This window comes from Zootoca vivipara, chromosome 2 (genome assembly GCF_963506605.1).
Source record: "Zootoca vivipara chromosome 2, rZooViv1.1, whole genome shotgun sequence".
NCBI lineage: Eukaryota > Metazoa > Chordata > Lepidosauria > Squamata > Lacertidae > Zootoca > Zootoca vivipara.
In genome coordinates, this window is record NC_083277.1 from 69919157 (window position 1) to 69935228 (window position 16072).

General features: G+C 40.4%; 1 protein-coding gene across 3 annotated transcripts in view; it reads right to left on the bottom strand.

Annotated features, from left to right (window-relative positions):
- Positions 1-16072, bottom strand: part of ACSL6 (acyl-CoA synthetase long chain family member 6) — a 91464-nt gene that overhangs the window by 25482 nt on the left and 49910 nt on the right. For all 3 annotated transcript variants that reach the window (XM_035105421.2, XM_060271680.1, XM_060271681.1), the window contains exons 3-10: positions 14446-14560; positions 11800-11864; positions 10901-11002; positions 10705-10804; positions 8959-9137; positions 8338-8370; positions 6758-6809; positions 2942-3015 (exon numbers count right to left, since the gene is read on the bottom strand). In XM_035105421.2, coding sequence (XP_034961312.2) covers positions 2942-3015; positions 6758-6809; positions 8338-8370; positions 8959-9137; positions 10705-10804; positions 10901-11002; positions 11800-11864; positions 14446-14560 — 720 coding nt within the window. The remainder of the gene's footprint in view (positions 1-2941; positions 3016-6757; positions 6810-8337; positions 8371-8958; positions 9138-10704; positions 10805-10900; positions 11003-11799; positions 11865-14445; positions 14561-16072) is intronic.

Here is a 16072-nt window from a genome sequence, read left to right on the forward strand (position 1 = left end):
GAAAAATGGCACCAAGAGGAGCAAAAGGGGTAAAGATTATTAAGCGAGAAAAAAAGAGAACAGTGTTTGAAGTAATGCGTTAGGCCACAACACCAATGGAACTATGTTAGCAGGAGTGGTGAAGAACACAGGGACGTATGCAGAGAGCTGGATGGCGAGCATGCCCTTCGACCAATGCGCTTAGGCTTCGTGTCCTCTGTCCTTAACACTTCTGTTGCCCTGTGATATTCCAAGGTAAGGCATTGCTCTTTTCTCCTAAGAGGTTTCCTGCAAAGTGTCCGGTTGCTAAACAAAAAAGTCAAGTGCCAACATTCACCTGAATTGGGAGCATGGGAAGCCAATGCTCTGCATTGACTGGATGCAGCTTTCCAGACTGTCAGGCAGGAGTCTTCCACAGCCCTGCGGGCAGATGCTGGAAATTGAACCAAGGACTTTTTGCGTGCAAAGTGTGTCCTGCACCACTCAGCTACAGCAGATTTTTTTTGCACACCGTGTCTTCCAAATGATTTCCAAATACCAATTTGAGCATTAGTACAGCTCAAGACCAGAAGATTAGATCATAAGGTTGCTAGGATCCTCACCCCTCCCTGACAGGATTCTTTTGCTGCTAATAAGCTACCTGATAAGGAGGACGGTGGCTCAGTGGTAGAGCCTATGTGCTTTGCTTGCAAAAAGTTCCAGGTCCAATCCCTGGTATTTCCAGGTAGGGCTGGAAAAGATTCCTGTTTGAAATTCTGGAGAGCTGCTGCCAGTCAGTGTAGATACTGAGCCAGATAGACCAATGGTCGGACTCAGTTTATAAGACAGCTTCCTATGTTATTTAGTAGAAATGTAACAGGTGACACTTTGTGGGGATACAAAGGCAATTTGATAACCAAAATTTAATAAATTAGACTTTTCCTACCAGGCAGCTTTTAAAAAGCACAGAAATCCTACTAGGGAGAAAAAAAAGAAGGCAACCTTATGAACTAATCTTGCAGACTTAAAGTATTAGATGCCTGCTATGGCTTAAATTGGTACTTGGATATCAACTTTAAATGATAATGTCACGTTAGTTAATACCCAGTAGGTTTTTGCTACCATGATCACAAACTTTTCTCAGTGGAAGAGGCCATCTTTTTATCTTCCTCTCTTTTGTTCAATTTTTTTTAAAGGAAAGTGAGTTTGATCCACATCCATAAGGACACTTGAAGGGTAATTAATGTGGAGTTAAACTGCTAAGGAATTGTAAGCCCAGCCCATAACACTAAATATGCTCACAAATGGCAAAAAGAGTTAAGCTACCAACCTTTAAGCTACCATTTATTTATTTTGGCTATGGAAATCATGGCAAACTAACTGAAAAGACAGTGATCATAAATCACACATCTAAAATGTGGAGTGGTGTTTCTAATCCTGTTTAGTGATTCTAAGAACAGGACTATATAAAGTAACTTCCTTCTGGATGCATTCATCCAGGAACAGAGAGACTGGTGGCACATGTTCCTCGATCGTACCAAACTTTCATGAACAGTCCAACACATTCTTGCTAAGGCTGGACAAATCCTTTGATGTAACAATGCTTTGATGTAGGATAATTTGATCCTATTTTTACAACCCATCATTGATTCTAGGTTCTCATTTAACCTCCAAAGACATTACATTATTTCAGATTCAAACTAAGAAGAGCAATGCACAGAAGGAATCACCTGTGGTTACATTTTGCAATTACATTTCCTTCTCATATTACAGTGATAACTCCTCACAGTCTTACAGGGGATTATATCCACGTATGCCCCTATGAATTATGACTCACATGAATACAGAAGCTGAGAGCGTGGTAGGCCTCTGCCACTCAGCTGAAGTTCCTCTGACTGAGTCACTGCTGCATACCAGGGTGGAGAGGGGAAGGAGCAAGATGCCACTGAAGTCAGCACAGTGCCAACGTGCCTGCAGAACTAAAACAGTGCTCCTGCTGGTGCACTTGCACTGTACTTCCTTGCCACTGCCCCTCATCATCATGGTATGCAGTAGTGATTCAGTTGGAGGGAGGTCAGGTGAATGGCACAGCCCTACCATGCTTCCTGCTGCTGCATTAATTGCAGGACCCATGTTTTAAGAAAGCAATTAGAAGAGTTGGTGAATACAATGGGAAGGACTATCAGTGCACCTAATAAGAAGGCATTGCACGAGACTGAGGTTTTTCAACAATGCAGATGGAGCTTTACTGTAGGAAATACATTTATGGTATATACTCCAATCTGGAGTACACACAGAGAGAGAGAGAGACAGAGAATGATAGAAAAGGACATTCCTAATGGCAATTCTTCCAGAGCACAAAGAGAAGAAGTGTTTAAAGTTCTGTGACCCATTTTAGGTAACATGGACTGCTATCTCATTTTGAAGCTGAGGACGCATTGCTCCAGCCCTGATTTGCTTCCCTCTTTCCAAAATACCTATTTCGGTGTATAAGACGATTGGGCGTATAAGACGACCCCCAATTTTTCCAGTTAAAATATAGTTTGGGATATACTCGCCGTATAAGAAATACGACCCGGCGTTTTAAGACGACCCCCGACTTTTGAGAAGATTTCCTGGGTTAAAATGTAGTCTTATACCTTTATCCTCAAGTTGGGGTGTTATCCTCATACAAAAGAGTATAAAGACGTGAACAAAATTCTGAAACCTTTTATAGGCAGAAAAAGACTCACTGACCGTTGTAGGCTAGTACCTTAACTGATTATTTTGATGGAACTGGAGATTTCAGCATCCTGCAAAAAAATCACGCAACCCAGCTCTGTTTGAAAGAGTATCACCAGATGCACCAAGGCAAGGAGGACCTCTCAAAAAGACAGTTTCACATCCGGTAGCTGTTTCCACATCAAAGTAACCGATTCACCGCATGTGATACATTCTGCTGAATTTTTTTTTGCAACGTAAATAAATCAGATAGAATATTCACCTCTGTCACTTTCAAAAAACCTGAAAAATCAGCAACCACATTCCCATGAGTCAGCATAGCACCTTTAGGGTTACCTGGAGAATGGAAGAAGAAAAATACATCAAAGGAACACTTAAGAGTTTCCAAAGTTGAATCAAAGGGAATTCCCCTGTTTCCTTTTCTGGACCAAAACATAATACGGAGATGAGGAACCTGCAGCATGCCAGGTGTTTCTGGACTCTCAGCTTCCATCAGCCCCAGCCAGCAGGACCGATGGTCAGTGATGATGGGAGGAGTCCAGCAAAACCTGAAGCACCACAGCTTCTCCACCAGTGATAAAGCAGAACCACCTCAGGGACCCAAACTCTGAGCTCTGTGCATTCATTTGAAATCCCAGCACAGCTGTAGTTAAATCAGGATTCCCTTCCATTATGCCTATCCTGAAGATGATATTGTCAACACTATTGTCATAAACAAGTCTGTCATGGAAAGATTGAAGGGAAGATTATAGTTGGTATATAGCAGAGACAACCAACACCACTGGACTCTCTCGGGAAACTGCCTCTGGATTATCTAGTATACAGTGAGCCATAAAAGGATGCACATTCTCAGCTTCTGTTGAGCACTTTAACAATTTAAGATGCTTTAATTTCACTAGTTTTAAAGAAAGCACTCTCATGGAAGGGAGGTGTAAAAAGCCCCACGTGTAACCACAAAACGGACCTCCAGGGACTGCCAGCAATGGACCTTTTCCATTACCTGAGGAATACTTTTCTATCTGGTGTTGAAAGAGGGCACAATAAGCTTTTCCTCCAAGGGGCCTCATTTTGAAGTATTTAAAGTATCATTAAAATGAACATGCTTGCTCCTGGACTACCTTGAAAAGCAAGCAGCTTTTAAATGCTTTCAAAGGTTTGTGTGTTATAGCTTTATATATCTCAAACCATTACTTCAGTATTGCTTAAGACGCCCACCAGGATTTCTCCAAAGCAATCCATTTGGTTTTTGTGTGAGGAATATGGGAGGCAGCACCATCTTGCCTCTTGCCTGAGACAGCAATATGTTTTTGGCCAGAATGTTGTCCATAAGTGACATCTAAATTAGCAGCAATGGATCTATCATCAATTGTATTAATACAATAACCGTGTTAACTAAAACTGCATAGCTTGGCCCAACATCTGTAGGGCAAGTCAGAAGTGTATGTGTGTATATGGGAAGAATGTACCCCAAGGTAAAGAATAGGGTTTGGTTCCAAGTCTCGATTTGGACTGTGTCTCACACCCTAGATAGTCCCTAACTGATGTTTAGATTAGCAGTGATAATTATATTTATTTAAAACATTTAGGGCTATTTTGTATGGCGTGCAGTGGTACCTCTACGTATGAATAACTCTACTTACGAATGTTTCTACTTACGAATGGAGCTCTGTCCGCCATCTTGGACGCAGTTTAGATAGGATTTTTTCTACTTACGAATTTTTAGATAGGGTTGCTTCGACTTACGCATTTTTTTTCTCCCAATGCATTCCTATGGGATTCGACTTACAATTTTTTTTGACTTACGAATGTGTGTTCGGAACGCATTAAATTCGTAAGTAGAGGTACCACTGTACTTCCAATCACAGAAGGCTCTTTGATCCAGTGAAGGCTTCAATGAACAGGAGTGATGTTCACAAATTTCCCTTTCCTTCTACAGCCATTGCACCCTCCCTCCTGCTGTCCTGGAGGGTCCCAAGCATGTTTAGGCTGCAATGTCTAGTGTTGCCACCTCAACATGGCAGGAAGCAGGAAAAGAAGTCATGTTGAAGGCAAAAATGGTTTCCTGTTAGGAGAAGGAACCTAGCTCTCCCGCTGCCACAGGCTTCTTCACTCATTCATTCTCTCTCCTCTCAACTAGATCAGCAGATTCCACTTTCACTTTAGATTAATTGTGGTTTAGCATTTAATCCTGAACCCTAAACTGTGATCTCTCTTAACCATGGCTGGTAAAAAAACAAACCAGCTTCATAAACTATTCATTATGTTTGTTTATTTTTCTACATTTACAGCCCACCTTTCTTTCATCATGGAACCTAAGGCAGTGTACATGTGGCTCTGAAGTGATCACCTAGCCAGGCACTGACCAGAGATGGACTTGCTTAGCTTCAGCAAGGTGGTTGCACGGTTTGCCCTCAGACCAGGAAGCTAAACTATGCCCTGAAGCTGGCTTACTTTTGCTAACTACAGTTTAAGATTAACCACAGAATGTCTGTATTTGGACAATCTGGAAAGCTGTGCTTAATTGCTATGGTGTAGCGTTATGTCTGAACTAGACTGGTGTATTGCACAACTCACACAAGTGCAAAAGCATGCTGCAGAAAACATCACGCTGGCATTGTTAAATGTAAATGTGCAATGCAAACAGCAGCACTCAGCCACCTGGAGCCCTTGCATCAGATCCAGATCAAAACCAGTACACAATCCAAATGCCATTGCTCAGTAGTCATTCATTTGGGTCAGGAAATGGCACTAGAATCTATACACTGCCTAACACACACTCGGAGCATTTTAAATTCCAAAAACTTAATATGCAAAAAACACAGAGTTCTTGTTAAAAGAGATTTTGTCCTACAGTTAATAACTAATAAAATAATTGATCTTCCTTGCCACTAGTGACTGTTTCAGCATCTTTGCCAGTAGCTAAAAAGACTCAATCAAGAAGGTTTTTTTTAAAAAAAATAAATAAATTGTTAGGCTCACAGATTAATACTAAAAGTGAATTTCTGAGAAAGAAAAACAAGAAAAACTCAGCTTCTTCAGTCATGGCAATTCATAACTTTATTTCTTTGGGGGTGGCGGTGTCCAACCTCAACTCTTAAGTATGTCTTGCCACTATAGAATACAGTATCACTTTATCATTTGTCAACTTACTGGAATCAGTTATTCCGATCCTGTCAGAATTAATTAGTTGATTGCTTCTTGGATCACTTGGATGCAACCCATTGGTTATGGCAGGTTTTCAGAAGGGACATTTGGCACAGTTTTGAAAGAACTGTCACAATCATAATACAACATTCTTTGCCCTCTTTGTTTTCTATCAAGGTCAATTCCTAAGAGGGGCTAGTAAGTTTATGGTGGTGGACAATATGCCTGCATCCTCTGGTTGGAAAGGCTTAAGGAGAAAGATACAAGCAGAGATTTTTTTCATGGCAGCAGCATTTCATTGTTTCTGTTATCTTTGCTTTTCTAGCGCCTTTTTTCCTTCTTTACTTTGCTGTTGGCTAACATTGGATCTTGACTAAGTTACTCAGGATAAAGCCCATGAATATTGGCAGTGATCTGTTTGTAGTCCTCATTCTGCCCTGCTAGAAAATGAGGAGGTATTGGCTACGTGTTTAAAATAATCAGAATCCGCAAACAGGAGTTGTTATATTTTTTTACATCAGTGAACATTTCAAGTGATAAGAAACTTTGGCTCATTAGCTGTAATGGTTCGGCTAGGCTGACTTGTATTTTTTTAACAGTAAACTTAATAAGCAATGTTAAACTAAAACTAGTGATTCAATTCTCAGAGAATTCTGCATACACGTTCCTATTATTTTTCAAAATGCAATGCATATATTTAAGTAACTGACAAAGCAGCAATCTATCTGTTTATCATCTGCCAGTGTGCTACAATTTGTATAGTAATATATTTTCATATCCTTTCTGGTGTATATTAAATATGTTTAAAAATATATACATAACTTAAATTTGATATCTATTTACATATTATTTTAATGGAATCAAAATGCTTTTCTGTACAATGTCAACATAATTAAGGCCCAAGGAAAACTGTTGCAAAATGGGTAAAGTTTACCTGTAGTGCCACTAGTAAAACAGACTATTGATAGATCTTCTGGTCGAGGAGGCTAGAAAAAGTCATGGAAGAAAAAGAAATGTCTTAGTTCATTTATTTTACTTATATGATTTACACCCCAGCCTTCCTTCCCAAGGAGAGCAGGGAGCTCCTTGTACATTGCTTATCCATTTTTAACCTTACAGTGCAGGTCCGAGACAAATTATGATGCTTTTCCACTGTGTGAATTCTTTGTCCCTCCGGCCACAGTATTTTGTTCCAAGCATACGAAGCTGATTACTTTCTTTGGATAACTTCCATGCAAGAGTACTTGGCTGCAATCATATGCACACTTAGCTGGGACTAAGTCCCACTGAATGCAATGTACTCAGGGTTGGCCCATGATATTTAGCCACTTGAGGGAAATCATAAATTGGTGCTCCCTCCTCCTCTGTCACCTGAGGCGACTGGAAGTGGTGCAGGGAAGCCCCAGCACATTGAAGGTGTCAAGGGAGGAAAAAATAGAGTCTAGAGAGGAGCAGGCAGTGGCAGAGGGACCTTCATCCTCAGGGGCAACTGGGGGGGGCAGTAACTCTTATCTGCAGCCGGAGCAGCAGCAGCAAAGGTATGTGAAGGATATGCTGCCAGCCTGCGGCCTCAACGAGGCTAATTAACAAGCCGATCCTGTTTGTACTGTTAGTTTAAGTTATTCCCAGCCTTCTAGCAGCTCTGGTGCTGCTGCCTGAACTTAGGTAGTTGGGTAGTAGGTGCCCATCACAGTCATTTCCTCAGAGTTCGTGATTTTCACTGCTTCATTTTTTTTCCTCAGCTGATACTTCATGTGAGAAAAATTCAGAATTTTTTAATTTCCGCCCCACACTGGTTCACTTTGTCACTCTAAACTCTAAACCAGGCATCCCCAAACTTCGGCCCTCCAGATGTTTTGGACTACAATTCCCATCTTCCCCAACCACTGGTCCTGCTAGCTAGGGATCATGGGAGTTGTAGGCCAAAACATCTGGAGGGCCGCAGTTTGGGGATGCCTGCTCTAAACTCTCTGATCGTGTTGAATGTTTAAGCACTCCATTTGTTTACCCAGGGTGCTTTGTAACGAAGAAGGGGCCTTTGTAGTAACGGTTTTGGTGGCCACCTCTAGCATGTAGTTTGGCTAGGCACGTATCTGTACTAGACTATATTTACCAAGTGTCTTACCTCCTCCTCCAAAGCAATTTCCCCTTCCCCATCTTACTCCCATTTTACTTCTCTCATGCCTTGTCCATTAAGCTGAAATATTCCAAAAAAAGAAAAAGAAAAAAGGAACCCACGGGCACAACTTCTAATATACAGCAAGAAACGTGGCCAATTGTGATTTTCACACGCAACTTGGATTCCATTTAAAACCAAATGGTTCTTAAATATGAGAATCATCTACAAAGACCCCTGCACCAACTTTCACAAATGGATCATGCACAAGGACAGAGACAGGCTGTTCTGCAGCTTTCATTCGTTTCAGTTATGCTTGCACTGGAGACGTTTGTGGTAAATTGTGCTCATTGTTTATGAGGAAATGTTCAGTGTGGAATAAAAGGGATTATACTCACTACAGGGGCACGCCAATTTTCTCGACCACAGTCCTGAAAGGATTTAATAAAAAGGAGAACAATTTAATATATGTGGATTGGCCAAAGGCCTTTCCCTGCAGCAGGAAGGTGGCTAACCTGGAGCCCTTTAGATGTTGCTGGAATATCATCCTTGACTGGGGGTCATGCTGGCTGGGGGCGATGGAAGTTTGAGTCCCAACAACATCTGGAAGGCCAGAGGTTAGCCACCCATGCTATAGCCTGTGGAGTGGCCCACTTTCTTGAGTCACCAGGGCTACGTTTTCTGCAGATGCCTTTCTGCAGTGTGCCTCTCATTTGCTTGTGTCATGTTGTAATATCAGATGGTGATAAATAAGAGGAAAAACTGTTTGCATAATGCATAGACATAAAAAATAATCACCTCTTATTATTACTTTGGCCATCTTTGATTGTCCATCAGTGCATTTTATACTTGTGCTAGTCTTGACAAGTCTTCACACACACACACACACACACACACACACACACACAATATGACGGCATATCACATAACTTTAATTTGTTATAATTCTGAGGAACTGCTGCTTAATTGCATAAACAGTGTAATGTGAAATCAATTAAAACAATGCAAAAGAACCTTACCTCTACTTCCTGCATAGCCTGGATATGAACTCCACAATTTTGCCCTCTTTCTTTAAGATCCTTCTCAAAAGGGTCCATCAAAATAATGAATTTCAAGCCCGGTGTTTGTTTTTTCTCTACATTTTCTAAGAGGATTCTGGCTTTTTCAGGCTTATCACAAACTACTATAGAAATATCAGCTAAATACACAAAGAAACAAACACAAAATGAGTTTGAAAAAATTGCAGTGCATTGTCAACACATTTCTCTTTTTAAAAAATCATAATCCGTCCTCCATTGAAATTTGTCACTGACCATTATACAAAGAGATACAGGAATGCAGAGGAGCCTTTTCTGTGGTGGCCTCCCATCTGTGAAATGCCCTCCCGCGTTTTACAGGAAGAAGTAGCACCAACATTGTTATCAATGCACAGCTTAAGGTTTATTCATTTGCCAATGCATTTTAAGTGCTTTATGTTGATTCACCTACTCTGGTGTTTAACTGACTTTTTTATTCATTGGTGCATTTTAGTATGCATTGCTGTTGCTTATTTTATTATTTGGTTGGTTGGCTTTTATTTAATTGGTGGTGTCCAACTGAGTCATATTCAGAGTAGAGCACTGAAATCAATGGTCTTAAGTGGATGGGTTGTTTTTTTTTTAGCACTAGATATCAGCCTATGTTTTGTACTTCACCCTGGTCGATACAGAGGAATAGCTCAAATAAACAAATACACCAATTCCTTAATTTAACAGCTCTTGCTTTTCCAGGCTCATCAACCACCCTTGCTTTCTTCTGTGTATCTTGATTTCAATATTTTAAAATTCTAGTTTTCAACCTGTTCTCCTAGTTTTCAACTTGTTCTTCATCTTCTGGCCTGACTCTCCCCATGGCTGAAAGTGCCCTACTTTATAAATGCCATGAGCCACTTTGGGGTCTTTGGGCAAAAAGCAGGAAACAAAATAACACATTCTATGACAGTTTTCCTTTGGAAATACTGGTATACACCTTCAATTGCTTTAGTATTTTAAAAGAAAGGGAGCAGAGAGATTGATCTTTACTGATGGGAAATGATTGTTGCCAGAAAAAAAGCCAAAACGCAAAATGAAAGTGCAGGTGTTCTGGTACCATATTGCCAGTGGATGACTGCTGAAATGAACTAGTGTTACCCTGAAACTCCAAAAAGGAAATCATTACAGAGCCACAACTAGACTCTGTTGATACTAGTGCTTAATGTTCAAATTCCACCTTGGGTATCTTCTGAAGTGCATTCAAATGTATGAATTTGACAGGCTAGGTCTGATTGCCCTGCTGAAATTTTAATAGCTTTTTTTGTAGGGAATGAGGACTTGGTAAAGGATCTTAAAAAGGTACAGTATTTGAATATTAACACTAAAAGTACCTGTTAAAAATTACAATGTTGATATTGGCTTGATAACTTACACAATAAAACACACAGTCAACCAAACTGCCCTAAAGGTAGCTTGGCTGGCTATATCATCCTGCCAAGGAGTACCATTATATATCAGTCGTGTGATAAAACAACCACCTGTAACCACCCAGTCAGTCTTTGTGTGTGTGTGCAAGACCTTCTGTTTTCCTCTTCTAACATTTCCCTAGAAAGTGAGGATTCAGAAGTGAAGCAATTCTTATTTGTGAAATACAGTAATGCTCCCTTTGAACAGCCAAAGAGGTTGCTGTTTTACATAGCAAAAATAGCTTTCTATGAAGCTATTTACTCACAATGAATCTACATTTCTTTTTACCTGTGTTGATAATATAACGAATGGCTCCAGGGCCTAACGTATCATACAGGGGAACCACAACCATGGAATAGGTATAGCAAGCCAGCTCAGAAATGATCCACTGGAAGGAGATTATGAAAGGTATAAGTTACAGTTTGCAATAAATAAGAATAAAATGTGACGTTGGAGATAAGGCTCTGGTTTTCTTGAAGCTCACCTCTGGCCGGTTTTGTGCAAAAACCCCAATAAACTGACTTGCTGATGGTTTGCACCCCTTTTGGAGTAAACCTGATCCCAATGCTTCTGCTCTTTCGGCAACCTGAAAGTAAAAGAAAACACTTAAGAATAATTAATAGAGGAACATCTTGCACATTGCATTAGGCAAATCCAATGATATTCTTAACAGGGATTTTGTGTTTGTCTGTTCACAAACAGCTCTTATAGTGTATGGGCACTTCCAAAGAGTTGTTTACTGTGAACCAAAGAAGAATGGCAACTTAAATTGACAGAATATGCACAACTTGCAGACTTAACATATAGAATAAGAGAACAAGAAGAACATACGTTTAAAGAAGATTGGAAAACATTTATTGAATATATGGGAAATAATTGTGTACTGCTGAAAACACTGGCAGCGTTAAGATAAATTAAACAGTGTAAATAACTTTTGATTGATGCAATAATGGAATCCTGATTGGTATAGTTTTTGTAAAATATGCAGGGTTTTATAATATCTAAAATGAACCAGTGTGTGTGTGTGTGTGTAGAATTGTTTACTGTGAATTAGGTGGTTCTCATGCATGAAAGTTTTGTGCAGCATCCACACGACATCATATTCATCAAAATGCTGTCCCATATTGTTTTCCCATTGAATAATTTGATTTTAACCTCCCTCCCTTCAGAAATAGTAAATCCAGCTAAAATTGGGAAGGAGATATGGGGTGTCATCTTAATGAGGACAACATCATGTGGACACTACTTAAACCTTCCATATGTGAGCATTACTAAGTCCACAACAAACTGCTGTGTGGAAGGAACACATACTCCACAAGACCAATAATTCAAAAACCCTCTTCTAATGTTGTTCTATTAAGAAAAATATAACATGAACCTCACCTCTTTATAGGACAACCACTGGTAAGGCTGTTTTGGTTTCCTGAATCCTAAGCATGGGCCATTTTCTAAAGAAAAAGAGATGAAATGAGCTATGAGAACCATAATTCTTTTCCAAAAAGATGGTTAATAATGCACTTCCTGGCAGCCTGAGTGCTCCTCAGCAGGACAGCATGCCTAAAAATAAACCATTGTTGTTATCAAGGTCAGGGTGTAAGTCAGCAATCCAGGAGTTCATACAGAGACCCATCAAATGCAAACAGAAGCTATCTTGCCTAATGGAATATTGCATTCTGTAATTTCCCTCAAGGACCATTCAGTGTTCTCATGTAGAAATGAGAAGGTGACTGTGACATTAAGCACCTCCACTGCCTTATTAATATATCTAGACCCTAGAGGGCTGCATCATCATTATCTGATTGATACTTCCATTCTAAATGTCACCTCCCATTGGTACAGTTTGCTTTGGCAGAAGGGAAAATAAGAAAAACCTCAATCTAACAAGAACAAAATACTGCATGTTTTTCAGATGGAAGGGGGGGGGCTATATGAGGTGCGATTATAATATGAGATTTATCCTAAAGGTTGGTAGAATTGTTATAGCATGATTTTAGTTCCTATTCCTCCTGGAATTAGTGATATTTTCTCTTTTGCTCCAGAACAGAATAATTTACACTCTGATTACTGTCCACCCAAAGAGGAGCTCCTAGAAAGTGCACACACACAGTTATTACTGCTAGATGCTGAAGCGGTTTGAACCAATGTGCAAGGGTTGCTATATCAATTACAGTTGCTTTGGTTGTACAGAAGAAAGCAGTGTCCAAGTGCGGAGAACCCTCTGGAAGTATTCAGCTGCCCTTGTTGTTAAGACAAACGCAAAGACCTAAGGCAACTTGTGCAATATTTACACCTATTGGTTATATCAAATGCTTGAGTCCTCTTTAGACTTCTAGCTCCAGCAGATGGCTCTAGCCAGTGGAAAGAAAATAAATGTTTTTCTTAGAACGTTCCAGCTTGGAGGTGGTTTGTCTTAACTCCCTCTTCTTGGCACAACAATCATACCTTATATTAGAAATGAGCGACCACAATTATCGAGGGGCTGACATAGACATAGACTTGTAGAGTAGGAATATGCAGCTGTCCCATAAGGGGGTCAAACCTGCATCCTTGGCATTATCAGCACCATGCTCTAACCAACTGAGCTATCCAAGCTGACAACTTAGCTATCCGGGATGGGCAGGTTAAAAGACTTTTTTGTATACAAAGGGTCTGGAAACCAAGCCTGATGAGGAATGGTTGAGGGAGCTGGGTATGTTTAGCCTGGGGCAGTGGGAGGAGATAGGCTAGCCATCTTCAAATACTGTATCTAAAGGGCTGCAACATGAAAGATGGAGCAAGCTTGCTTTCTGCTGCTCTGGAGGGTAAGACTTAAACCAATGGCTTCAAGTTACAAGAAAGGTGGTTCTGGCTAAACAGGGAGAACTTTCTGGTGGTAATAGATGTTCAGTTGATGGTAGAATAGTCATCTGTCACAGATGTTTTAGTTGAGATTCCTGCATTGCAGGGGTTGCACTAGAATGATCCTCAGAGTCCCTTCCAGTTCTACAATTCTATTATTCTATATTAGCACAAAATTTGAAATTCCACAGAACTTTGTCTCATGCAAACAATCAACTATCCAAAATAGTTTCTTAAATCTACTTCTTTCTTTCTTTAAAAAATAATCATATTTCTATTCTGTTTATTTATTAGCTCAAAGTATACACAGCCCTGCCTGTATTATTCCACTACAGAAGGGAAGGACCTTAAATGGCAGATAAAGGGATTTAGAGGTCTCACAGCTTTTCATCAAACTGCTCCGTGAAATGCAGAGTTGTACTTCGGAAAGAAACAGTATTCTGTTAAGAACATGGTAAATGTGCAATGGAATAGAAAAAATTAGCAGCATCCTTGATCCTTGAAAAGCAGGGGAGAGTTTATGCTTGCCCTTACACATTTTATTTCCTCAACTAACAGTGAACAAAGGTTTACTTTGAAGTAAGTTTTGATTTATTTATTTTAAGTAGGACGTACTCCCTGGGAAGCCTAAATTATTTTTTCCAATTGCCTGTCTTCAATATGCCATGTTTCACTTCTAGCCAGGCACCTTAAGGGAGCAACAACTTCTTTTTTGTTACTCAGTGCATGCTGGCGAAGGCCTGTTCACACAAAGCCATGGAAAAGAATTCAGAAAGGAGGAGATTAACTTAAGAAGAATGATGGAGCAGAGTGTGACAATAAAGTGTGGAAGACAGTGAGAGGACCATGTTTGCAGAAGGCAGGTGTGCTGGCAGTGCTGTCTATGAGGGCTGCAGAAGTAAGAGCCGGTTGTTTTGTTAATATTTTCCGCAAACAAGCATTCCATTGACTCCATCCTTCCATAGCAATAATATGCCTTTCCCAATTTGGACCACCACCTCGTTTTCTAGATCCCAAACTGCTTCCAGCCCATTGCAGTTTCCAATCTTGGTCAACATCAAAGTTGAGTTAACAACTGGCCTCTTACAGAAACTGAGCCAACAGCCCCCCCCCGTAGGTCTAGTGGGAAATGCAGGCAAGAAGATGAACATTATGCTCTACGAATCCACCTTAACACTTCCAAATACTTACCAGATATATTAAAACCCCTTCTAAAAACCTCATACATGGTCCTTGCATCATCATAGTAGTGGGTTAGCAGTTGGGAGCTGTCGCCTATTACAGATCTCCGTGCACCATCCCAGCCCTACAGTGAAACAACACAGACAATGGGAGATCAGGAGTTTGGCCCTTTGAGTCACATTCCAGTTACTCAGACAAAGTTCTTAAAGCCATTGAACTGCAGACTCAGAGACAGTATAAAGAAAGCTATGCTAAACACACCTTAATCCCCATGCAAACAGAAATGCAGCCTATACCTTCACAAAGCTTCATTTGCTCACATTGATCCCTTCTTGTCCCTGGTTTCTCCACCACCGCCCTTTTCACATCTTTCTGGCAAGACTGTCAAGATCCTAAAGAATGTGACGATTGACGTGCCTGGCTACGTCCCTTTTGTCAATTTACAGTAGCACTATTTGGGCATTTAGCTGTGCTCATGTGTAAGCAATCACACAATGCGGAGTGGGGAGGGCACTGCTAAGCCCCTCCCCTCTAGCATGTCATCTCCACCCCCATCATTCTACCCGGACACTGAGGTCCAGCACCAAGGGCCTTCTGGCGGTTCCCTCACTGCGAGAAGCCAAGTTACAGGGAACCAGGCAGAGGTCCTTCTCGGTAGTGGCACCCGGCCTGTGGAATGCCCTCCCACCAGATGTCAAAGAGAACAACAACTACCAGACTTTTAGAATACATCTGAAGGTAGCCCTGTTTAGGGAAGCTTTTAATGTTTGATGGATTACTGTATTTTAATATTCTGTTGTAAGCCGCCCAGAGTGGCTGGGGAAACCTAGCCAGATGGGCGGGGTATAAATATCATTATCATCATTATTATTATTATTATTATTATTATTATTATTATTATTATTATTATCATCTCTGTTCTATGAACAACTCTTCCAAGAGTTGCAAAAGTCTGTAGTATGGAGCTTCCTCTTCTCATGCAGGCCACCTGCTTGATTTAAAACCCAGATTGTGCAACTGCTTATACATGTGGATGCTTGGATTGTGCTACAGAATAAATAGTATCAGCATGATTACTCAAAGGCCAAATAGCATGCAAGCATGCGCTTTCAGGAGCCTCAGTTGTAGGAGAGCATGTGGATGGATATATCAATCTATGTTACCTTCAAAGCCACTTTATGGTGCAGTGAGAACATAATTGCTTGCTAAAAGTTTCTATTTATGCTTCGTTTATGCATAACATTACAGAACATTCTAAACCTGCAATTTTGCTGTATTGATTTTTCTGAATCCTTGTTTTGTACAATGTGCTTTCAAAATACTCTTACCGCTGGCTGTAGAAATGCTCCCTGTGGACACTTGCATGGAATTAAATGTATATTTCATGAGACTTGCTGCATCATTCATGTTACTCACAAAGAAGTCAGTTGGAGGAAAAAAAATACTGTTCTATACACAGCTGTGTGCCTCAACCTTCAAAACAGTTGTTTCCCCCCTACTCACCTTTGACAGCATCTCTTTATGTAGTAGAACATTGGCACAATATGAATTTTGTGGCCTACTATCTCATTTCTAATGTAGTGGGAACATTTTAATGGTCTCCTTATTTTATACATCAAAGAGTAGCCTGAAGTTT